This window comes from Phaseolus vulgaris, chromosome 11 (assembly GCF_000499845.2).
Source record: "Phaseolus vulgaris cultivar G19833 chromosome 11, P. vulgaris v2.0, whole genome shotgun sequence".
Classification (NCBI taxonomy): domain Eukaryota; kingdom Viridiplantae; phylum Streptophyta; class Magnoliopsida; order Fabales; family Fabaceae; genus Phaseolus; species Phaseolus vulgaris.
The window spans coordinates 46567993-46594521 of record NC_023749.2 but is presented as its reverse complement, the minus strand read 5'-3'; the positions used below and the strand labels follow the sequence as shown (position 1 = coordinate 46594521).

The following is a 26529-nucleotide window of genomic DNA, read 5'->3' as shown; positions in this document are numbered from 1 at the left end:
TAGTTAGATCATTAGGTTGTAGTGTTCTCATGTAGGCATTTTTAAGATTATGTGATAACTTCCATAATCTTGAAATTTAGACCACTTGAAAAAAATCTCTGAAAGAGAGAACCAAAATAGAATACACACGAGAGGAGAGAGAAAAACTGATAACCACTGATAACCATGTGTCGATCATGTTTAAAGATAATCTAATATATATGCGCAAAGGAGAAACATAATGGACCCAAAAAAATATCCAAACGCAGAAATAAAACTTAAAATAATAAAAGTATTTGTGCACTGTTTATCACTACAATGAGTGAATTACAACTGTCAATGGGACCATTTGGATCTAGGTGTGCAAAAACAAAACGGAAGCCACCACCGATAATGGAATCGATAATGGAAAAAGGAGGAAGAAAAATAAACTCGCCCAGGCGAGACCGGGAGATATGTAGAACATAGAGAAGGAGTAGCCGACTGTTAGGAGATATATTGACCCATACAGTAGAAATCTTCCAACATTCTTAGGCATCATAGAAGTAATTGCGACAGTGGATATGAGAAAGGCACACGTATTTACGACCCAAAACATCGTAAAGTTTATGGATGACAGCACTGATGTCCTTCATCGACAATGGATATCCCAGGATCTGGAATGATCGTGTTATTAGTGCCAGCTGCATCATTCTGAAGAAGTCCAGCAGGTGGACTCATTGTTGCTTGATAGGTTGCTGTTGCAACAAGAGTAGCCACAATCATATACGCGTTCCGTATCTCATTCGACATTTTCTCTTTCAAACCACTTTTTCGAATTATCCACTCGTGTATTGATGTAATTATCGATTGGACTTTCCTATCTCTCCTAACTCTTGCTTCAGCGCTTGCTAAATTATTTTTAATTTCTTGATTTTCTATTATATCAAATGCCTATCAAATTTTCAGCATTTAGATCTGACATCTCCTCTATCAACCATCTCATTGCCTGTACACACAACAAGCTTGCAGTCAGTGAGTTGCAATGAGTTAGATAAATCACTCTAACAACTTATGAATTTTAAGTTGTTGTTGTTGGTGCTTTATACCTAACAACACTAAGTTCATAGAGAAACATATATTTACCTCCGTGTCATCTTTTGTTGCTGCAATGTGTAAAATGGTGTTGCCCTCCACATCTTCCTGCTTCAGAATAACCCAACAGTCAAAAGTCTCAAACTTGTCGTGTATAACAGCAAAATGCAATGCAATCTCATTTCTAACGGTCAAATCTTTTACTGAATTTGGACAAGTTTTGAGAAGCACATTTAAAAACTTTATATCTCCAGATTGACTTGCCAAATGGAGAAGAGGGAGACCTCCTCTCATTTTTTGCTGGAACGAGTTCTTTGTCCATCTCTATAAGGTGATAAAACACTGTGGTGTGACCATGTTCTAGAGCAAGGTGGACCGGTCTAAATCCTCAATTTACATTAAAATAAAGGTTTTAATGTCATGATTTGACAAATTCAATATGTCCTGCACGTGCAGCAACATGCAAAAGGAGTTTCAACAAATGGTATCGAATCTATCTCTTCTAAAACATGTGGATTCTGCTTAATCAACATGTATAGACGGTCTATGTTTCCCTGTTGTGCTGCACAATCCATGGCCATCACACTTTTCACTTCTTTGAAGTGTTTCTTGGTTTTGTTAAGAGTTGTGTGTTCTCACTAACTACTTGAGTTATGAAAGACTGATATAATCCATTTGAGCTTCAATATTAATATAGAAGGTAACAAGTTGCCATTCACAGAAAAAAAAAACTTTTTTTGTCCTTCTTATATAAGAAAATAATAAATACCTTTTATTAATTTGGCACTTTTGTTTTAAATTCAAACTAATTATTATCCATAGATGTATTCTTTTTCAAAAGCATAAATCTAAGTATTAAATAATATTTAATTTAGTCTTTTAGTTAAGTGTATTTTAAAAGTTAAACAAAAGGAGGAGGTTGTACTATATATTGTAGAATTATTATGTTATGTTATGTTTATTTGATTTGATTTTTATATTATTTACCTATAGTTATTTTATTAACATAGTGTATAAATGTACATATAATAATTATGTTGGGCCAACATGCTTTAAAAGTTATTTTCAACTAAGTATTTTAAGGAAACGTGCGTGTTTAAAAAATATTATTCACCCTTATATCTTTTTGGTCTACTATTTTTTATCTATATTTATAAAATAATTTTTAATATTTAAAAATATAAAATTATTTAAAATAAAATAGCATCATATTATAAAATGAGTATGGTATATTTAAAATATAAGTATGCAAACCCCGGGTGTATTTTATTCCTCACATCAAAAGGCGTAACGAAAAGAAGCAGCCATGTTTGACCATTGGTAGCCTGTGAGTGCCCAACAGGCATTGAAAAGAGTTCATATAATAATGTGAATGAAGAGCTAAAGTTCTGAATATTATTTATAATTACAACTGAGAGAGCATATACATCAAAATATTTATAATTACAAGTTTAAGTATAATACTATTTATATATTTCAATACATTCAGTATTATATCTAACCATATGCGTGTTCTGAAGTTCAAGGACGTACAATTAAGAAACTAACAACTGAGAAATTATTTGAACATGTAGCACAATGACGCTGTGCACACACGTAACACAGATGCAGGTTTTTGGTTTTGAGGCTTAGCTATTCAATGCCATATTTCTTTCTTTTGATTGAAAATATTTAACAAAATTTATATTTTTTTAAAATATGTTTTATATACTGAAAAATCATGTTTTAATATGTAACACAAGAAATGTTTTTAATTTGAATACTTTCTATTTCCTCAAGTTTTCATGTATATTAATTTTTTTTATATAATTACCTTATTCATTCACGTTACAATCATAAGGTCTCCGTAGAGGACCCATAGTCTTCCAGCCTGTACCACTATGGGCCAGTGTAGTACAAATTAATCAGTATTATTGATTATTATACTTTTGATGCAAGAGTAATAGTTGTTGCTAACTGTCATTATAGTATTGATTAACTAATTAATTAACCATAATGAAATAATTACTCAACTATGGGCAACAAAATAAATTCATTACTGGCATATTCCTGATAGATACTCTGTATCTCTTTTTGTTTCTTTTTTCTCTTGAAAAAATATATCCATGTTTTGATATATACAAAATCAGTATTTGTTTTTTTTTCTTTGTAAAACATGTTTTAAATTACCACAATTAATACATAATATTATTTAAAAACAATTATTCTCACTCTTTTTGAGTTAAATGTCGTATTTTAGAACACAAGATAAAAAAAAACAATACATTTGCATCAATAAGAGTGGAGCAAGTCTTCAAATGTTCTTGTTTGATAAAATTATTATATAAAAATATTTTTTGTTACTCTTTCCTATCTCAATAAATAAATAGTTTTATTTATTTAATTATTCTTTTCTTATACTTTATATTCTTCTACTCGATATAAAATTATTTTTTTCAGAAAATGTTAATTATAAATTAAATTTATACATGTACTAAGTTATATTTTGGTGTTCTCTTTCAAATAAAATATTTTGACATGGATCTGTGAATTAATTACAGTGAGGTAAGAACTACAACGTTGGGGACCGTGTGACAATGTGAAAAACATAATTTATTTAAATTGTTTTGTGTTATTTTAATTTTTCTTAAACTTTGAGTCAAATTCTCGAAAGGGATAAATTAATTTACACGCGAATGGCCTAACTGAACGTGTTGAATTTTGAGTTTCCTTTCACATTATAATAAGTCTTAGATCTGGTCAGGCAATTTCAGAGCATTGATTATTAATAATCCATTTGCAAATTTAACAACTTTTAAAAAATAATTAAATCTGACATTATGAACAAGAAAACTACACTGGCCCCACAGTGGTAAAGACTGGAAGGCGGTGGGTCCTCCACGGAGACCTCATGATTGCCACGTGGATGAGAATAGAGGCTGATGTATAAACATGTCTCTCTGCTACGTTAATATTTCTCTCTCCGATAAGCATCATTTGACGAATGAAAATTATCAATTTAAATACATTTTAAAAATTATAGGGATTAAATTGATTTTTTTTAACAAATTACAATACTAAATTGAATATTATCATAAATATAGAAACGAATAAGGTAATTATATCTAATTTTTCTTAAGTAAAATCCATTTATTGTTCCGATTTTTTAATAAATTGATTTTACTTAACTGTACTCTTTTGTTAAAACACTGTTTTTATATACATTTTAAAAATTATAGGGATTAAATTGATTTTTTTTTTAAATTACAATACTAAATTGAATATTGATCATAAATATAGAGACGAATAAAGTAATTATATCTAATTTTTTTTAAGTAAAATCCATTTATTGTTCCGATTTTTTAACAAATTGATTTTACTTAACTGTACTCTTTTGTTAAAACACTGTTTTTATTAAACTTCTCTACAGGGTCTGCATTATTTCAGAAAAAAAAAGTTACTCGTACAACTTATATTTTTACATATGTGAGTCTTAGTGAGAAAAGTTTTTGAAAGAATTAATCTTTGAAAGATCTTTGAGTTTTCTGGGAGCAAAACCTTCGTAGTTTAGGTTGAGGTCAAAAATTTTCATTGCAGTTGAGAACTTAGGAGGTCCTGTTGTATTTCTTAGTTCACGGTTAAGGTTAATTTGTTCTCTTACATCCTGTTTTGTATTTTTGTAATTGTTGGAGCAAAGATAGGGTTTCTTGGTGTGTATCACTACTATGTCAAGGTATTGCAGTGAATGGTTTATGTTCTTGTAGTGTTTAAGAACTGTTTTGTATTTCTTTTAAAAAAAATGTGCTTAGTTTAGTGAAATCTACCTTGGTGTGAAGTGGGATTCAATGTAGCTTTGTTGTGAGTAAACCAGTATAAATTTTTGTTTCTTTTATGCTTTCTTTATCAATGCTTTATAGTATTTATGCATAATATTTTGTACTCGTATAGTTAATTGGTTGTTTTTAAAAATCAATATGTAGTTTTTTTTTATCTCTGCAGACTTGTTTGATTCTCTGGAATAACTGAAATTGCTGTGATAAGTGATATTAAGTGTTACATTGAACATTGATATATTTTGTATCAATTTTTACTTGTTATTGATTAACAAGATAAATTGAAACAAATGTTTTCTTAGAAACATTGATTGATACTTCTGAATTCTACACTTATCATGAGTCTATGCACTTATGGGGGCCTTGCAGACTTGGGAACACTATCTAGTCTCAAAAGAATTTGTCATACATAGTGATCATGAGTCTTTGAAATATTTGAAGGGTCAACACAAGTTGAACAAAAGACATGCAAAGTGGATGCAATTTCTTGTGCAATTTCCATATGTTATCAAATACAAGAAGGGCAATACAAATATTGTAGCAGATGCTCTATCAAGGAGACATGCCCTCTTTTCTAAACTTGGAGCCCAAATTCTTAGATTTGAAAACATACCTGAACTTTATAAAGAAGATCATGATTTTGCACCCACTTTTGCTGAGTGCCAACATAGAGCACAAGGAGGTTTTTATGTTTCTGAGGTGTACTTATTTAAAGAAGGAAAACTTTGCATATCCCAAGGAACACATAGAAAACTTCTTGTAAAAGAAGCATATGAAGGAGGACTCATGGGCCATTTTCGAGCTTGGGAGACTTGTGTACTACCTGGTCTTGATTTAGTGGAGCAGTTAATGTCCATTAACATTATGGATATTAACCACCTGCAGTTAACCATGTATCTCGCTAGTGTAATCGCTCTAATACAGTTGAAATCATCCCAACATGGTTGTGAAGCTCGACATCACTCTTTTTTACCGAAATGTTATTAATACACGTCATGACTCTTTATGTTTATAAATACAATCACGGAGAATATTTTTCACTTACTCAATACTTGATATTTAATTACTACTTAAATATTATTATACTCTTAGTTACTTGAGTGTTGGAGAGTTTTCTGCCTGTGTACTTCCAATCAACTTTATCAACTAAATTTCGTTAATTCTTCAAGATGGAGATCAATTATCACTTGCAACTCGAATGACTCAATAAGAACACAAAGTAAAAACCAAAGGAAAATGAATATAGATGAAACACAAAGATACAACCGAAGATGCAAAAATACCAATCAAAGTTGCATATAATGACGCCAGCACGAATGAGTGGACAGTTCACACCAATGTTGAAGAAGACAGAAAAAGAGTGAGAAGTAGTGAGAGTGATGAACACTAACCAGGAACAGGGTGAAGGTATCGTGAGGAACAAATTGAAATTGCATAATCCTAGCTTAAAATTAGGCCTAGTATGTCAGATTAAAATGTAAGTGAGTTATTATGTCTTACAAGTAAACCATCACAATTATGATCTATTATGTCCTTTTTTAGTCACAATCTATAAATGTATTATAAAAATATCACCGCATCATTTATTATAACCCTCATTCTCATGGAATTCTTGTATTTTTACATTAGTGAACGTTTGAGAAATAAAATACAAGCCACCATCAATATTGGAAGAAGGACTGAGCAAAACGAAGTCATGCGGTTTGCAGTGATATCATTGGGAGATATGACCACCATAGAGATGTGGTAGCTGATCATAAGGAGACATGTTGGCAGATACAGTAGACACCATCCAACATTCCTAGGCATCAACAAAGCAATTGTCAAAATGGATGTCAAAAAGCAGAATGCATTTGTGGTCGAAAACGACATAAAGTCCGTGTCTGACATCACTGATTTCCCTTCATAAACATTGGATGAATTTGATGGCCCATGACTTAGAATGAGAGTGTTATTAGTTCCAGCTGAATCAATCTGATGAAATCCACCAGGTGGACTCAGTACTGCTTGATAGGTTGTGGTTGCAATAAGAGTAGCCACTATGCATTCCGTATCTCATCCGACATGTTCTCTCTCATACCAGTTTTTCGAATTAGCGACTCATGCATTGATAACGTTAACGAATTGAATTTCCTAAATATCCTAACTCTTGCTTCAGCCCTCACCAATTTTTTTTAATTTCTTGGTTGTTTAGTATATCACATGCCCTTTTGCCCATCAAATTTGCAGCATCTAGATCTGTCATCACCTCTATTAACAATTTCATTGCCTGTACACACAATATTGTTCACAACAAGCTTCCAATGAGTTAGATAAATCACTCTAATTAATAACTTATGAATTAGTTTAACTGCAATCCAATTATAAAACCTTTTCAGTTTCCAATAAATGTTTGTAGGTATTTTCAAGCATTTGTTGAGAAATTTAAACCACACTTAACTAGAACTATATTTTTTTTTTAGTTTTCTATTCTGGAAAAACTTTTACTATTGTGTCTTCATTAGTAAACTTTTCTGGATCCCAAAATATTGTTTATGCATTATAATTAAACTTAACTCTCTTCATCTTGTGACTTTTTTTTGTTGTTATTTGTGTTTTATACCTATCAATACTAAATTCATAGAAAGGGGAAGAGAGATTTAATGATACCTCCGTGTCATTCTTTCTTGCTGCAATGTGTAAAATGGTGTTGCCCTCAACGTCTCTTTGGTTTAAAATGGTTTGCAACTCAACCGTGTTTGTCATGAGCCACCTAACTAAGAACTCAAAAGCCTCAAACTTCTAGTATTTAACAGCAAAATATAGTGCAGTCTCATTTCTAGTAGTCAAATCTTTTACGGAATTTGGGCAAGCTTTCGGAATCACTGTTAAAAGATTTATATCTCCGTATTGACTTGCAAAATGCAAAAGAATGAGACCTCCTCTCCTTTTGGCTCGAACAAGTTCTTTGTCCATCTCTATAAGATGAAAGACCATTGTAAAGTGACCATGTTCTAGAGCAAGGTGGACGGTCTCAATCCTTGAGGACTGAATTTCCATGAAAATGAAGGTTTTAATATCATGATCTCTTTTGCAAATTGAACATGCCCCGCACGTGCAGCAACATGCAAAGGAGTTTCAATGAATGGTGTGGAATCTATCTCTTCTAACATGAGGATTCTCCACGATCAATTTGTATAGACGGTCTATGTCTCCTTGTTCTGCTGCAAGCTCCATCGTCCTCACACTCTTCACTTCTTTGGGATATTTCTTACTTTTTCAAGAGTGGTGTGTTTTCCAAACAAAGATTTGAGTTATGAAAGACTATGTTGGAATCAATTTGAGCTTCAATCTCATTATATAATAAAAAATTAGTAGTTAATACGTAGTCAAAAATTGGTTTTTAATGTTTTTAATATGTAGTTGTTATGTGGGAATAATTTTTATAGAGTGTGAAAGTAATCTTTTATAATTAGTAAGGTAACAAAAGTTGTTATTGAAAGGAAAAAGATGTTTTTTTCTTTTTTGTCATGGTTAGGTAATAAGAAAATAATAAATACTTTTATTAATTTGACTATTTTTATTTTAAATTCAAACTAATTATCGATAGATGTTAAACAAAAGGATGTTGTAGTTTAGTGTAAATATACATATAATAATTATGTTGGGCGAAAATACTTTAAAAGTTATTATGAGCGACGTATTTAAAAAAAAAATTCAACGAGGGTGTTTAAAAGTTATTATGTCTACTTTTTTTTTATCTATCTTTATAAAATAAATTTTAATATTTAAAAATATCAAATTGCTAAAAAGAACTTGGCATCATATATAAATTATTATAATATATTTAAAATATAACTATTCATCAAAATATTTACAATTTTAAATATAATATATTTATATATATTTAAATACATTTATTCAAATAGTACAATTTTATATGTAACCATATGCGTGTTCTTAAGCTTAAGGACGTAGAATTAAGAAACAGCAACTGGAAAAACTATGAATAATTATTTATATTTGACTAGTGTAACATCCCTAATTTTTACCCATATATAATAAAATAAAAGTAAAACAAACACTATCTACTTAACATATGAATATATATAACTATCTCATAATTGTATCTAAAAAAAATATCCCTCTTCATAGAGATTTTAATATATACATGGAAATTAAAATTTTCACATCCTTCAGCTGCTCACTTAGGAGCTCTATTACGTGCAATTAATCTCATCTGCTCCCGTGCACAACACGATAATAAAGAAACAAACACAAACAAATAACAGGGTAAGCTAGCTATAACATAATTTTCTATATAATTTAAATTTCAAATTGATACACAAAATTCATAAATTCTCATACAATTTCTCAAACATTTCACATAACCATCAAGTGTCTATCACGTTCATCATCTACATTACTCTTCTCAGATTTCTACTGACTCACATACTCAAACACTTGACTCTACTTCCGGAAGACTCGTGTATTGAAATTAGTATCCAGAGACCTGCACATGTCATACTACTGTTGTGAAACCCACACAGCCATGCGCATAATTATCTCAATATCTCATCAGGGTAAATCCATTTGATCTGCTCTGATCAGTTCTTTCAAACCTCAGACTCAGCCAAATGAACCTCTTTCGACTCTCACCAACTGAATAACTTCATCTATGTGATTCCACTATATCAGTAGAGTCAGGATCGTCTCATTCACAGGACACTCACAAATCAATACACCCTAATAACAATCTCAACACGGTATTTCCTTTCCTGAAAATACTATGTCTTGATCACACTTTAACCTTATTACATGCATCATTTAACATATCAATGCACCACTCAATCACATCATATTTAAACTTTCTAAACAATCCAAATATATCTCAAACTTTACTTAAATACATAATTAATTCCAAATATATGCTTTTTAAATCAATCATCATTTAAAATCAAACAACCACACCTTCAACAACTTATTCACCTTAAAATCAATATAAAATATTCAAAGTCAACTATTTTAGTCAATATATTACTTTACTCTTCAAAAGAGACAATCCTGCAAGCAAAAACAATTGGAATTGGTGACCACGTCACCCCCCACATCCAGAATCTTTTAACCTAGGGTTTTAATGAAAAGAATAAGACTAGTTTCTCTTACCTGGACTTGAGCAGATGCTCACTAAGAGCTCCAACCCACCAAAAGCTTAAGGATAATCTAACTCTATCTAAGATTATGATCGGGCAATCTCATAGAGTTCACTGCCAGGAGTCCAATGACAAACTCCGATCGTCCTATCTATCAAAGATTCTGATCGGGCAGTCTTGTAGATCTCGCTGCCAGGAGTCTAATGGTGGATCGTCAAACAGATAAGCGAGGAGGTCAGAATTTTAGAGAGAAGGGAGAGAAAAGGAAAAGGAAACTTCTAGAGAGACGTTGGTTCTTTTAGAATGAAACCTGAATAACTAATTTTCTATTTATATAGCTATATAAATAGAAAATTAGTTATTCAGGTTTCATTTTAATTGTACCATTTCTACTCTAAGACTATTTTTCTCGGTCCTTACAGCTAGCACCCTTAGTCTTTGTTTTTCTTTTATCAGCAATGAATAAATTAAATTAAAGGGTTATTTCAGGGTAACCCATATACAAAACACAAGGTTACAGTCCCTTTAGATCAAAATCAAAAACCCAAAAGATCTGAAACTTTAGATACCAAAAAAACCTACAACTAATTGATCCCAAACTGGTGTACACAGATGTAAATTCTACACCAGTTTTTCTTAATACTATTACCAAAATCAGCATCAAAATAAAATAATAGTAGCTCAAATCTGCACTAAGAGAAAAAAAAACACAAATTGTATTTGGCTACTTAATATTCTGTGCAGCAGAATACCCTTTGACAGCACCATACCCCCATACCAGACCACACCAAGAATAATGACAGCAACAGTGCATTATTATATGGAGGAGGTTATACCTGGAAGTTGCTTAGATGACCTAAGTTGTCTATTATTTAATGTGATTTTTCTTAAGATTATATATATATATATATATGTTCTTAATTCGTTATAGCGTTTTCAGAGATACATGTTGAATCCAAGATTGGTAACTGTGGTATATATTAAAAAAAAATTATCAGCAAAAAGATATAGTAAGTGCACTAAGTGAATAGATATTGAATTGAATATCCTTGTGAATGCATATATAATTATATATGTTTCACTTCTGAGTGAAATGGAGTTGTTGGTGTTCTCTCCTTGTTTAACTTGGGAGTATAGTTATACAAGCAAAAAAATTCTAGTTTTACTGCCAAAATTGTAAAGGCAATTCAAGAGGTCATAAGAAAAGCTTGATGCCAAAATGGAACAAAGAAAAGTAAACTAGAGATTCACAATGGCAATAATTAGTTACTTGAGTATGCCTTAAAAGGTTAATGTTTAGATTTGATGTTATAACTTTGAAGAACCTAACAATTTCTTTGGCTTGGTGCCCTGTGTTCCTAGTAGTTGTATTCCTCATTTATTAGTTATTTGTTTGTCCTATAGTAATATACTTGTTAACCAATTTTTTAAAACAAGTTATTTTATCTAAATAAATTGAAATAGTAAATAATAATCAAATTTAATTTTGATTAATTTTTTATAATTTTTTTATTTCTCAATTTAAACTACTGTTGCATTGAATTTCTTTTCTTATAATTTCTATTATGTGTAACTATCGTAACATCATGTAATAAAATATGTATTACTTCAATTTGTAATACAATAGAAACCATCCCACATACAATAGAGAAGGGCTGAATATTTTGCCGACCTTTTTATTTTAAGCAAAGATTTGGACGGCAAGTGCTCATGTATTTGGTACCATATGTATTTGTCGCAAATGAAAAATATTTTAAGATTATGGAATCATGGTTAATATATGTTTAAGAAAAACATAGGAAAATTTCCTAAGAATAAAATAGTATAAGAAATGGAATTTTGAATTGGAGAGTTGCTTGGTCTGTAAGTAAGATTACGTTTAATTTAATTAATAAAGCAAATTATTAATAAGTTTTGGTTAGTGTTTTAGAGAATTTGATTTGATTGGCTTTATATGTTGGTACAACGTAGGTTTTGTAATTCATTATATTTTATAAGTTTTAAAATTAATATCATGTGAAAATTTTATGGAGGTTTTGAAATTTATAATATGTATTAAAGTTTTGAAATTCTTAGTATTTTATAAAGATTTTTAAATATATGATATTTAAATAAGGATTTGAAGATTTCTGTTGTTAAATATATTTTTTCTGGAATTTAAAAACGCTTCGAGAAACACTTTTTCAGATGATTTAGTTGGAAAATCTGAAACCTTATATGAATGACTTAACGAAAATTTTAATTATTATTTATATAAAAATAAATTTTCGCTAAAATCATTTTGTTTTAGTTTATATTCTTTTGACTACATTTTTATCTATATTTATAAAATAAATTTTAATATTTAAAAATATCATATTGTTAAAAATAACTTTGCATCATATATAAATGATTATAATATATTTATAATATAACTATTCATAAAAGAAAAATATAATTACAAGTTTAAATATCAAACTAATTATATATTTAAGTAACTTTATACAAATAGTAGAATGTTATATGTAATCATATACGTGTTCTAAGGTTCAATTACTTAAGAAACAATAACGGAGAAATTATGAATAATTATATATATTTGACAGGACTTCTAATCCTTAATCTTTGCCAAAAAGTTATATATGGAAATTGCTTAGATGACCTATAAGTTCTGTGTTATTTAATTTGTTTTAATTATACTATTTATTTTTTACTTTAAGTATGTTTACATGTCAACGGTTAAAAGAGTATAAAGTAGGTATAAGCAATAATTTTTACTTAATAAAATATATTAATTTATTTTTTTCTTACTCAAAATAGTTGGAAAAAAATGTTGCATATTGCTTTTAAGCAACAATTATAAAACATATACTATAAAAATTAAAAATAATTATTATTGCTATTCAAATTCCTTTACGCTAAATTATAAAAATATGTATTATGAAAATATCACAGCATCATTTATTATAACAGTTGAATTATCACTGTCATGGAATTCTTATACTTTTACATTAGTGAACGTTTGAAAAATAAAAGACAAGCCAAAATCAATACTACAAGAAGGACTAGGTAAAAGGAAGTCATGAGGTTTGCAGTGATATCACTGGGAGATATGACCATAATAGAGACGGAGTAGCTCATTACAAGGAGCCATGTTGGCAGATACAATAGAAACCATCCCACATTCCTAGGCATCAGCAAAATAATTGTGATAATGGCGGTCATAAAGGCCCACGCATTTGTGGTTGAAAATGGCATAAACTTGGTTTCTGACATCACTGATTTCCCTTCATAAAATTTGGATGAATTTGATGGCCCGTGATCTTGAATTACAGTGTTATTAGTTCCAACTGCATTAATTTGACGAAATCCACCAGGTGGACTCCATACTGCTTGATAAGTTGTGGTTGCAATAAGAGTAGCCACTATCATGTACGCGTTTCGTATCTCATTCGACATTTTCTCTTTCATTCCAGTTTTTCGAATTATCCATTCATTCATTGATACCATTAACGAAAGCACTTTTCTAAATCTCTTAACTCTTGCTTCAGCCCTCTCCAAATTCTTTTTAATTTCTTGGTTCTCTATTATATCAATTGCCCTTTCACCACTCGAATTTGCAGCATCTATATCTGTCATCACCTTTATCAACAATTTCATTGTCTGTAGACACAATATTGCTCACAACAACAACTTAATTATAGCTTGCAGTGTTAGATAAATCACTCTAATTAATAACTTATGAATTGGTAACTGGAATCCAATTATATTCCAATAAATGCTTGTAGGTATTTTAAAGCAAATTTAAAACAGTTAACTATATCTATCAAACTATTTTTTTTAGTTTTTCTAATCCGAAAAACTTTTATAAATATTTTGTAATTGATATTGTGTTTATGTAATATAGATTAGTTTTCTTGTTTAAGTATAATATAGTAGTTAATTTTCTTCAAAAAGAAAATGACATTTGGTAGTTTTTCAATTAAAACTGAAATTTATACATATATTTGTCTCTATTATCTGGATCCTTTACCAGAAGATTTGCTTATACATTATAATTATACTTAACTCTCTTCTTTATCTCTTGTTCATCTATCTCTGGTAACTTTTTAAGTTGTTATTTGTGTCTGACAACACTAAATTCATATAGACACAGAAAAATTTTAAATAATACCTTGGTATCATTTTTCGTTGCTGCAATGTGTAAAATGGTGTTGCCCTCCACGTCTCTCTGGTTCAGAATGGTTTGCAACTCAATAGTATTTGTCCTGAGCCACCTAAGTAATAACTTAAAAAACTCAAACTTCTGGTATTTAACTGCAAAATGTAATCCAGTCTCATTTCTAGTAGTTAAATCTTTTACAGAATCTGGGGCAAGCTTTGAGAATTACTGTTAAAAAATTTATATCTCTGGATTGACTTGCCAAATGCAGAAGAGTGAGACCTCCTCTCATTTTGGCTCGTTCTTTGTCCATTATGATAAACCATTATGGCGTGACCATGTTCTAGAGCAAGATGGATCGGTCCGAGTTCTTGGAGATTGAATTTCCAAGAAAATGAAGGTTTTAATATTATGATCTTATTGGCAAATTGAACATGTGTGCAGCATGCAAAAGAGTTTCAATAAATGGCATCGAATCTATCTCTTCTAAAACACTTCTGCCCAATCAAGGTGTATAGAGTATCTATGTCTCCCTGTTGTGCATACTCCATCCTCATCACACTCTTCATTTCTTTGGAGTGTTTCTTGGCTTTGTCAAGCTGTTGTCAGTTTCCAACAACTGTTTGAGTTATGGAAGACTTTGTTGGAATTGATTTGAGCTTCAATCTTAATAGATACAAATGAGACCACAAGTTGCAATTCAAAGGAATTTTTTTTTTGTCATTGTTATTTGGTGATAAGAAAATAATAAATACTTTTCATTAATTTGACTTTTTTGTTTTAAATTCAAACTAATTGCTCATAGTGCTACTTCTTTTTAACATAAATCTAAGAATTAATAAAAATATCTAATTAGTCTTTTAATTAAAAGTACTTTTAAATGTTAAACAAAAAGGAGTATAAATGTAAGTATAAATGTAGATATAATAGTTATAAAAATGTTTTCAAAGTTATTTTCAGCGAAGTATTTTAAGAAAAAAATTATTTCAAACTCCTGTGTGTTTAAAAATTATTATTCACCCTTATATCTTTTTGGTCTTATCAATATTTATAAAATAAATTTTAATACTTAAAAATATCAAATTGTTAAAAATAACTTTGCATCATATATAAATTATTATAGTATATTATATAACTATACATCAAAATATTTATAGTTACAAGTTTAAATATAATACTAATTCTATATTTGAATACTCTTATTCAAAATATTACATTTTTATATATAACCATATGCGTGTTCTGAAGTTTAAGGACGTACAATTAAAAAACAGCAACTGCAACTGAGAAATTATGAATATTTATATTTGGCAAGACTTTTTTGTTTTAAATTCAAAATAATTGTCAATAGACGCTACTGTTTGTTTAAAACATAAATCTAAAAATTAAAAAAAATAAATTTGATTTAGTCTTTTAATTACGTGTACTTACTTTAAATGTTAAACAAACGGATGTTGTACTTTAAATGTTAAGCAAAATGATGTTGTAGTTTAGTGCGTAACATTGTAAAATTATTACGTTATGTTTATTTCATTTTATTTTTATCAGTTATTTTATTATAGTGTATAAATGCTTTAAAATTTATTTTCAATGAAGTATTTTAAGAAAAATAATTATTTTAACGAGCGTGCTTAAAAATTATTATGCACCTTTATATCTTTTTCGTCTACTTTTTTATATATATTTATAAACTAAATTTTAATATTTAAAAATATCAAATTGTTAAAAATATTTGCATCATAATATAAATTATTATAGTATATTTTTTTATTATGAAAATGAAGCTACCATCCCTTAAGGGAAAGGTGATTACGATAAGGTCCAACCAGAAAGATGCTCGAAAGTGTTATGAGAGCAGTTTAAAGAACAGAAGGAGTTACAACTCTGCCGTTATTTCTCATGAGAGGAAAGTAGTCGAGGTCCTGGAAGTCGAGTTAGGCCATAGACAACCGTCGGGACCAGCTGGTGACGTCCGAGAACGGGAAATCGAAGGAAAGTTGTTCAAGCTTGGTGCCTCGCTAGGTCAGGAGTTGCAAGACCAGATAGCTGGGGTGATAGTCAGGCACCTGGACGCGTTCGCATGGTCCTCCGCTGACATGCCTGGGATAGACCCTGATTTCCTATGCCACAGGCTCACTATGGACAACAGGGTTTGACCAGTAGTTCAGAGGAGGAGAAAGTTTAATGAAGAAGGCGCTTAATCATCAAAACGAAAACTCAGAAGCTGTTGAACGCCGACCATATCAAGGAGATCCAGTATCCTGAATGGTTAGCAAACGTGGTGCTGGTTTAGAAGGCCAATGGCAAGTGGAAGATGTGCGTCGACTTCACATACCTGAACAAGGCGTGTCCAAAAGATTCATACCTGCTACCGAGCATTGACTCCTTGGTGGACAGTGCCTCAGGGCGCCGACTACTGAGTTTCCTGGATGCATTCTCGGTGTACAGTCAGATTCGGATGCACCCCAATGATGAGAGTAAGACTGCTTTCATGATGGAGCTCGCCAACTATTGTTACAAGGTCATGCCCTTTGGCCTAAAAAACGTTGGCGCCACTTACCAACGTCTGATGGACGGGATTCTCGCCCCCATGCTCGAGCGAAATGTGCAGGCGTACGTAGACGATATGGTCGTTACCTCCAAGGAGAAAAAGCAACATGTGACAGACCATGAGGAACTGTTTGCAACCATAGGCAAGTATAACCTGAAGTTAAACCCCGAAAAAATGTATGTTCGGGGTAGAGGCAGATAAGTTCCTTGGGTTCATGCTAACCGAGAGGGGCATAGAAGCCAACCCTAATAAGTGTGCCACCATCATCGAAATGAGAAGCCCTGCCACTCTCAAGGAAGTCCAACAGTTGTCTGGACGGATGGCAGCTCTATCTCGTTTCCTATCGGCCAGTCGAGAAGAGGGTTACCCGTATTTCGAGTGCTTAAAGAAGAATAATCGCTTTGTGTGGCCCTCTGAGTGTGAGAAAGCTTTCGTCCAGTTGAAGGAGTATTTGGCCAGTCCCCCTGTCCTCGGTAAGCCAATGGCGGGTGTCCCTCTCCGCCTGTATTTTTTCATCACAGACCGGGCGATTAGCTTAGTAATAGTGCAAGACTAGGACCAGGTTCAGAAGCCAATTTACTTCATAAGCAAGGTGCTACAAGGGCCTAAGGAGCATTACCAGGCGATCGAGAAAGTTGCGCTGGCAGTAGTCTTCACAGTTACAGGCGATCAAGACTTGGTGAATTCAAGGTAAGATACTACCTCGACGAGCATTAACCTGTAAAGGATATGGTCAATGGTCCGACAAAAGGTTAGTTTCGTTAAACTTTTTGATTTGTTAGCACTAAAAATGAGTTGATTAATTAAAGTATACTTAGGCGTGTACGCATTATCACAAGCTACTTGAACTAGTTGAAAGTAAAACACGGTACGCATAAGTAAAGAGTTAAGGCGTTGACAAATGAAAATCATAATAAGATAAAGTATCAATGATTCATAATTACACCATAGTCAATCCCCTACTCTTCTACTAATTGCCCATCCACGACTCTTTTGCTTGGTCCAAGTTGAGAGAAGTCCAAGCTCAAGTGGAGGTTGGAGGTTGGAGGCTTGCTCGACAGCAACCTCGAATCCTACCAAGAGAGCTTGGGCAACTTCACCTTTGTAGACCTCAACCTTATTAGCAAAGAACTTGTCCTTCTGGACAAGCTCTTGTTGCAAGTTGGACAAACGATCGCCTTGCTCTGTCAGGCGAGTCGCTTGCTCAGCGGCCTCCTTAGTCTTGGCATCCAAGAGTTGCTCAGTTTGTTGATGGAGGTCTCAGAGGCTTTGAATCTCTTGTTGCAAGCTTGACATCTTCTGTTGAGCTTTCTGCTTCTCCTGTTCGATGACAATTTCTTAGCTCCGCAGTTTCTTCGCGGCCAAACAGCTTGTGGCCAAAGCTTGCCCAAACTGCTTCATGGCCTCCTGCAGAAGGGTGACCCCCGTGAACCCCCATCCTCTCCTCGTCTTCAGGGCGCAACAGGAAGTCCTCCAAGTAGGAGGTGATGTCGACGTCCTGGTCCTAAAGGCCTCTGCTCCTTGAACTCTCTGCACCCCACTCCAGAGGGCACGGTGTAGTTGGAAGAACGCGGGAGGGTTGCAGAAGAGGAGCAACAATTGAAGTCGTCTGGCCTTGGGAAGGAGAAAGAACCGGGCTAATGGCACGAACAACCCTACCTCTTTTTCTAGTGAAGAAAAAGCCCGAGGCAATGTCATCGTCGTCCTCAAAGGAGGTGGGGGAAACTGCCGTCATCAGTGACATATGGCTGGCCATCTTTGCCTTCATAGCCAGTTTCAACAAGTCCTCCTTATTAAAACGAGTCAACATCCTATCTGCAAGGAAGACACATAAAATATTGGTTACATTACGCAAGCAAATTTTTCATTCTCTAAGGTTAAAGGGAAAAAAGTGTACTGGTGTAACTCTTTAAAGAGTCTGGGTCAAATTCATTGGCCAAGAGGTAGGCAGTATCGAAGGTAACTGGGAGGCTTGTGAAAAATTTGCAAACCTCCTGATCAGCAAGAGCTAATTTGTGTAGACGCCGAGCAACCTTGAAGTTGGGTTTTTCAGTCCAGTATAGGGAAAACCCATCTAGGAGGTCAGAATGCTTCTTATTAGCTCGGACCTTGAGGAAGTGGCCTTTAAAAGTTTTGTAAGATGATTGGAAGAGGGTAAGGATTCCCCTTCCAGAAATGCTATTTACAGAGACCTAGAGTTGGCGACCTAGTTTCTTCACCTCGAAGAGGTAAAGCAACACATCAACAGAGGGCAAGATACTGAGATGGTCACAAAGAATGGAAAAGGCACGAACAAATGCCCAGCTATTGGGATGTAGCTGGGTAGGAGCTACATTGAACTCGGTCAAAAGTTCTTTTTCAAAAACTGACAAAGGAAGACAAAGAAGGACTCTTTTAAAGACAGTGACATAGAAGTAGCAAAAGGGTTTGTTTGGGGGATATGGCTTCGTCACAACATATTAGGTCATCTACCGCACAAGGGTCTAAGAAAATCCAATCATCTTCTTTGCCGAAGTGGCATTTACTTTTCCTAAGGGTTACTATTTTTTCGTGAGAGGTATAGGAAGAGGTTTCGGTAAGGAGGTTTGGTAGTTCCCAGGGGTACAAGGATTTATAATCCATGGAAGGTTGCATCTAAACACAATCACATGCAGAAAAGCGGAAAATATCTCAAACTCAACATATCGTAGAAACAATTGAAGCAAGTATAAATTCATACGATGGAACAATAAAAGAGAAAAAAAAAACATAACCCAACATGCATACTGGAACTCATACGACAGCCTACGATTAATCAGTATCATGCGTAAGCATAAATGGATGAAAACATAATGGTCCCAGGCAGAGCATGCATTTGCGAAAGATAAAGAGTTGAGATGATAAAAAAGAGTACCTTTTGTTGTTGGAAGAAGGGAAACTTGGAGAAATGAGAAGGAACGTGTGAAGAGCTCTGAATGATAAGAAGGAAAGGTGCAAGTTTTGATGGGTTTTAGCGTTTTTGAGAAAAAGCTTTGAGAGAAGAGGGAATTCGAAATGGTTGAGTTTCGCTGTCACTAGTGCTAGGACACGTGGGCATGTGGGGCCGCGTACAGTAAAATGTCACTTCAAAGATGCTTTGTGCGTCGTGCCCCACCTACCTCTGAGAAATGGTCACGTCAGCGACCAAGGGTACTCAGGAGACTCTTCGCTCAGCCAAGCTCAACTCGAGTTTGGGGGACTTATGTACTGACTAGTACTCGGTTCTTTTGTGTATGCTCGATTACTTTGTGGAGTGGGAGTTCAGCTCGGTCGTTGGGCCTGGGTGAGACCTGTGCGAAAGGCCTTTTTTCAGGGTAGGCCCAAAGCACGCGGTAGGGTTGTTACGAAAAGTAATTTCATATATACACCTGCTTATAGATATGTTTGGGGTGGTGAATATAATATTGTTGTTATTTTGCATTTTGTTGTGAGTACGTGGCAATATTTTCTATTGCATGTTTCTGTTGCATATCTATTACACATAGCTAGTTGTTGTTAACCCTAGTAAAGTAGGGAGATGCATTGGTAACAGAAAGTGGGCCTGCAAATGGCACCTGAAGATCATTGGTATCCCTGGCAAGTAGTTTTTCTGTTACAGATAAAAGATTAACATACTTAGTATATTTTCAGTTAAGATTCGCTTATCGCCAGGGAGAACGGTTGCATGTTGCATGTGTGGCAATAAAAGGAGAGTAAGTCTCCACGTAAAGGTACGCTATTTTTTATACACTTTTTTAACTGGTTACTTTCGGTGAACCCTAGCTGACTTGATCGTCGGAGTGTAATCAACAGGTAGGGCGCCCTCTGTCTCAATGGAACCTTATTCTAGTGCGACAAGGAGAAGCGAAATCGGTTCTAGAAGAGGTAGATACAGAAGGGGTAGTTCAACCTGAAGTCAACCGACAACCCAGTCAACCGGTGAGAACACCCTTCTTTTGGTGGTCCTTTGATTGGTAGATTTGGATGCAATACCCGCAATGGGATTTATATATGAGGAGATAGATTGCACCAAAGAGAAGATTAAAAGCAAGTTTAATAATATCAAGAAAAGGTAACATTTCTAACTTTCTTCCATTTTAAATTTAAATACTTATTTATTTGAGTAATTATTTTTAATACATAATTGGTACGTAGTTAAGAATCTGTTTGGAAAATCATTGATCAGAGGTGGAATAATTAGCTTCATAGGCCTTTGCATGCAGTTGCCTATTACCTAAACCCCCAAATACACTATGAATCAAACTTTAGAAATGATGATGTTGAGGTGAAGGAGGGGTTGTACATATGCATGAGAAGATTGGTTAGTAACGTTGCAGAAAGGACAAAAATCAATTTGCAACTTACTGATTTTCACTATGGTAGAGGAACATTTTCTTTGGAAGATGCAAAGGCGTGTAGGAAAGTTATGTTCCCTGGAGAATGGTGGGAGATGTTTGGGAAAGAACTCCAAATCTAAAGAGGTTTGTTGTTTGAGTTTTGAGTTTAACTTGTAGTTCTTCAAGGTGTGAGCATGATTGCAACTCATTTGAAATGGTAATTTAAGTTCTTGAAGTTATTTAAGGTTTTTCTTGAGTTGATTTATATATTGACAAAAATCTCATATTTAATTATAGGTTCATACAAAAAGAAGAAATTGTTTGCACCTGAAGAAAATGAATGACTTGGTTTATGTAATGTATCACTTGAAGTTGAGAAACAAACAAATTAGAAACTCTTTTGCTTTCCCATTTGATGACATTGAGTCCAATAATGAATGGATAACTGAAGAAAGAGATAATGTTGTGGAGGTTGAGCAAACTCAAGTTGAAGATGATGGCGTGAATATTGATTTAGTTGGAGGAACAAATTTAAATCATTCAATTCTAGATGCAACTGTTTTTTGTGATGATGTTGATGATGATGGAAATGATTTCCTTAGATGAATGAGATTTTTAAACTTGATAACATTTTTGTTGTTTTAGTTATTTTGTTTGTGTATGAAATTGTTTATTTCAATATTATGAAATTGGTATTATGAATAAATTTTTTTTTATGTGAAGTAGACTCTTACGAGTCCGGTTTACAGGTCTTTCATGAGTCTGAGTAGACTATCGAGTCTGATAACCTTGGGAGTAACTGGTGGAAGATCCTGCCATGCAAAAGCCATGAGAAAGGAAAGGAGGATTAATGTTCTCTTGATACCATTGAATAATTGAAAAAGAGTAAAATGATTTATTTGAAAATATACAAAAGATAGTGAAACTCTGGTACAGTGAGTATATGTATACAAGAGCTGAGGATCATCACTAACTGAAAGCTGTTCAGTTTTACCCAACTATCAAACTTTTAAGCGACAAGTGTTAGATGTAACAAACTAACAAATAGAAACATAGAAAACTAGATATTTCAAGGTCAGAGGAAATTGTATCTCTAACAGTAAGCCTGTTCTTGTAAAATTAAGGTAACCTTTCATACATAAAGGCAAGGCGGCTAACGAAAGGTAGTTATGGACCTAGGGGTGCGCTCAGTGCATATGGAGTCTAGGTCAAGTAAATGTTTTCTCTTAAACCTAAGCCCATGTGTTTTAGGGCACGTAGTGGTTAGGTTGCATGTATAGTGAAAGATAATGTAGCACCATGAGTAGGGTGCCCACGAAAGTAGAATGGACCCCTAATGTTGGTACATGAGTTGGTGCTCTGGTGGTTATTCTGTTATTATTTTATGCACTCCCTGGAGGAAAGATTTTGTTCTGTTGCAGCACCGAGAGAGTGTGCCCCTGAACAAATATTTTCCTGTTGAGTATGTTTTCAGTTGAGATTACATTCTCATGATGGAAAGTTGTTACAAGAGGTAACCTATAAAAGGGGCTTGAGACCCTAGGTAAAGGTATGCAGTTTCTAAGACTGAAACTTACTACTTCTTAAATTCTTATAAGCCATGTACTGACTTGATCGTCAGAGTGCAATCAACAGGTAGGGCCCCCTCTATTCCAACGGAGCCACGAGCAGTGCGACAAGACGTAGGGCAGATTCGGGAAGGAACAGACGAAGCTAAAGCTTGTCATCAGAGTCAACCGGCGAGCAGGTCAACCGGGAAGAACATAACTCTAAAAAGTTCTCTATTCATTGAATGCCATGTAGCAACTTAAAAAATCTCGATTGGTGGATTGCCATGTGGCATTCCATGTCTTGAAAAGCTCTCCATTAACAAATGAACATGTGGCACGAGGGAGTGGATAAGGCATGCATGAGGTGCCCCATCTGCTTCATGAAGGAGATGAAGAGTCACCTTGTGGATAAGGAAGGAAGGGAAAAGGAAGGCGCTATGTTGGAAGCTTATGTGGCACCTTGCGTGTGCCATGTAAGCATCCCTCTTGACTTCTCTAAAGTCCTACAATTCTATATTAAAATGGCTCAAATATAAGGTCCAAAATTCCTATACATAAATTCCACTTGTTTGGTGCACCAAACATTCTAAAGAATGATACTAGTATATACTAAATCTTGTATTTATTTATTAAGGTTAGTCACAAGCCTAGCCATTTTAGACTTTAATCATTCAAGTTGGATTTGAAAATGGTAGTTTTCGTGCCCTTGAAATACTCATCTACACCCTGTAACCCTAATAATATAGTTTCTTCTTGAGGTAAGAAGGAACAAATCTCTCACACATATAGATTTTAAGTTGTAAAACATCGAAAAACACAAGAAGTGTGGTTGAATTGTGTTTTTCAAATTTCCTATTTTTGTTTTAAATGTGTTTTCTCGTATGTAGTTTTAAGATAGTAAAAAATGTAAATCATGGCGTACTTAACTACTTTTGGGATGTAGAACTATTTTTGGGATGTACAACCTGATGGTTGTAGACATCGCTGCTAGTATGATTGTCATATTAAGGAATTTATGACTTCATGAAAGTATACACATTTTCCAACAAGCAACCATATGTTTTGATGATAATAAACAATACTAAGCTTTGGTATATCTAATGTGTTTGTAAAGTGTGAATCAACAAAAGTTTTCTTATAGCACAAATAAATGTAGTCTTTTATTGGACATCTTATGAATAACCAATATACAACCCAAGAATAGACAACAAACAAAGAAGAGCACAAAAAACCTTAAGAGTCTCATTGGAGGATCCAAGTTTGGGCATTTTGTAAAGCCTCATGATATCAAAGTTGAGGATTGTCTTATCCATAGGAAATTAATGATATCAAAGTATAATTAAATTTTAAGATGAAGTGATACATGAAGTTGATTTTGCATGTAATATTCATAGATAACAACTATAAATAATAATATTGCTAATAGATATTTAGATCAAGAGATGAAGTTTAGACAAATCACTGAAGCAAAGAAGTAAAAATATAGCATAAATTCAAGGATTAAAATAACTTTTGTGAATTTCTTTTGTTGCTGTTATTTGTAAATTCAATGTTCATTCAAAATCCTTATTCCTATTTTGGCCAAACCAAGCTGATTCCTCGCACAATAATATTATCTAGAGCAGTAAGCCATTGTTATGACTTACCTCTGCATTAAGATGGAATAATGTACCATAATTTCAACTTCATGCTCCACAACCATTGAATCCTATGATTGGCTGAATAGGGTTCAGAAAAATAAAATCGCATTTTGGCCTTATTCATGACCTATGGACAATTAATGGTCGTTTATCACCATTGAGCATTAAGCACACTACTAGACCCAATGATTTTGAATATAAAAGTGAAACATGCATCTATAAACAACAATGACTCTAAAATATCACATTATCATTTAATCATAACAAGATAGATTTAAATACTCATGATAAGATCTTTCAATTAAAGTTTAGGATGAGAAACTAAAACACAACAAACATGGATTCTTGAGTGTTGTTACCAGCTTGGCTTCAAAATTTCCTTCTCCAAAGATTAGCCTTCACTTTTTCTAAGGTTTTGTCCTTGTAGCCTGATTGATTCTGAAGATCAGAATCTCTGAGCCTAAATCAACAAAATCTTTATATCTAAACCTCTTTTTGGATCTCACTTGATTCTCTTAACCTTTGGGTTTCTCAGTGGCTAGGTGCTTCTCAGTACCTTTTGGTGCCTCTCGATGCTTAGAATGTTGACCCAAGATCTTTATATTATAGATTTTATGAATTGGATTAGAAAGGATTCAAGGGGATTCATCATCCGCTTAGCGCAGGCCAATCCGCTAAGTGGATTGGCTTTCTTAATCCTTAAGCAATCTTTTTAGGCTTTAATCCTCAATTCTTAGGCTACACGAGATTCCAAAATTATGGATTTGTCAGAGATTCGCTCCAAATCTTTTCCAACCTTGAGGTTTCTTAATCATGAAGCAAGATTGGCTTGGCTCAGGCTTCAAGAGAAATCTCTTTCTTCCCAAACTTGGTACATGTTGGCTTGAGCCCTTCTTTAGCGAAATTGGGTTTCTTCATGTGTAAGTATGCTAATTCGCTCATCCCTTTGGTCTCTGGAATCCTTTGAAGTACTAGTCTCAATCCACTCAACGTATGTAGATGTGCTTATTATTTTGAGTGTTTTCCAAGGAGCTTGCTCTGGACTCAATCCGTTGAGCCATTTTACATGTGTTGGGCGGATTGACTTTGTTTCTCCATCCTTGTTTGCTTTGTTTTTAACTTTTCTGCAATTCCCTTATTTTCCTCCTCATCTTTATGTGCAACTGTAGTTTGAGGTTTTTGGCATGTATCACTAGCTTTTGTACATATTTGACATAATTTACATTACTTTTTATCTATAAAAATTACTACAATAAACTTATCAATGAACACAATAAACTTATCAATGAACACATTGTCAATTTGAGGAAGTTGTTGGAGAGTTGAGGAAAAAGGGATAGAAGTTGATCTGGACAAGGCACAAACAATCTTAGAAATGCCAGGTCCTCATACAGAAAAGGAAGTTTGAGGTTTTCTTGGTAGATTAAATTACATTGCTAGATTTGTCTCTCAATTAACCGCCACTTGTGAGACCAATGTGACAAGGGAGGCGACGATAAAATTCATAAAAAAGAGTATGGTGGTGTTCCTCTTCTAAGCGATTAGGGTTGTTTATCTCCCTAGTGTTCTGAGAAGGGGACAAATTCTTCCGATCTTCATATTGAGGGTGTCTCAAGGATAAAGGTTGTTCTTCATAAGCCAAGTCATCTTATGCGATTCAAGCATAAAAAAGATTTTTGAACAAACCTTGAATAATGCATGTGATATCCCACTTTCATAGTTGTCTTCTCCTTCCATAAAGAGAGATTTGATATCTATTTAAATTGATGAAGATGGGTATCTTGCAGGTCTTGAAGATTGTAAAGTTCACCTTTATAGAAGAATAATACTATCCAAATGTGACAAACCTCTTACTCATATGAATGTGTGTAAAAGTTGAATCTTTTCTGGGAAAAGGGTTCTATGAATTTGTTTTTTCTTCCCTTGAAGACATGAAAAGTGTCCTATCAGTGAGGTATTAGAATCTCAATCTGAGTATCTTGAGAGTCTTTGCTTGAACTAAAGACTTTGTGCCATCTTCCATGAAGCTCACTAAAGCTCGATGTTGGGTCAAGATCCACGGTCTATGGAATATTAACAACCAGAAACAATTTTCTCTATAGCAAGACGAATTAATACTCCTTTTTCTCTTGATGACTGCACCATGAATAAATCTATACATTTTTTTTTGCTAGAGTGTTGGTTGATATTGATAAGTTATCTGCTTTGCCTAATCAAATTTTGTTGAAAATACCTGATTTTGCTTTTATTGCAGATATTGAATTTGAGAAGTTGTCTCCATTTTGCTCTTCATGCAAAATGATATGGCATAATATT

The 26529-nt window shown here is 33.4% G+C and overlaps 2 protein-coding genes and 1 pseudogene across 2 annotated transcripts; all 3 read right to left on the bottom strand.

Moving 5' to 3' along the window:
- Nucleotides 1-208: 208 nt before the first annotated feature.
- LOC137808979 (ankyrin repeat-containing protein BDA1-like) lies at nt 209-1681 on the bottom strand (annotated as a pseudogene).
- A 4898-nt stretch (nt 1682-6579) lies between these two features.
- On the bottom strand, nt 6580-8081 carry LOC137808963 (ankyrin repeat-containing protein BDA1-like). Its single transcript, XM_068610123.1, is given in 6 exon segments — nt 6580-6666; nt 7072-7134; nt 7515-7646; nt 7704-7873; nt 7876-8015; nt 8017-8081. Coding segments are annotated over 6 exon segments (657 nt in total).
- A 4901-nt stretch (nt 8082-12982) lies between these two features.
- Nucleotides 12983-14464, bottom strand: LOC137808947 (uncharacterized). Its single transcript, XM_068610122.1, has 3 exons — nt 14401-14464; nt 14151-14293; nt 12983-13639 (listed from the first exon to the last, which is right to left on the bottom strand). The coding sequence occupies exons 1-3, from the start codon at nt 14462-14464 to the stop codon at nt 12983-12985; spliced, it is 864 nt and encodes a 287-aa protein (XP_068466223.1).
- Between the last annotated feature and the right edge of the window lie 12065 nt (nt 14465-26529).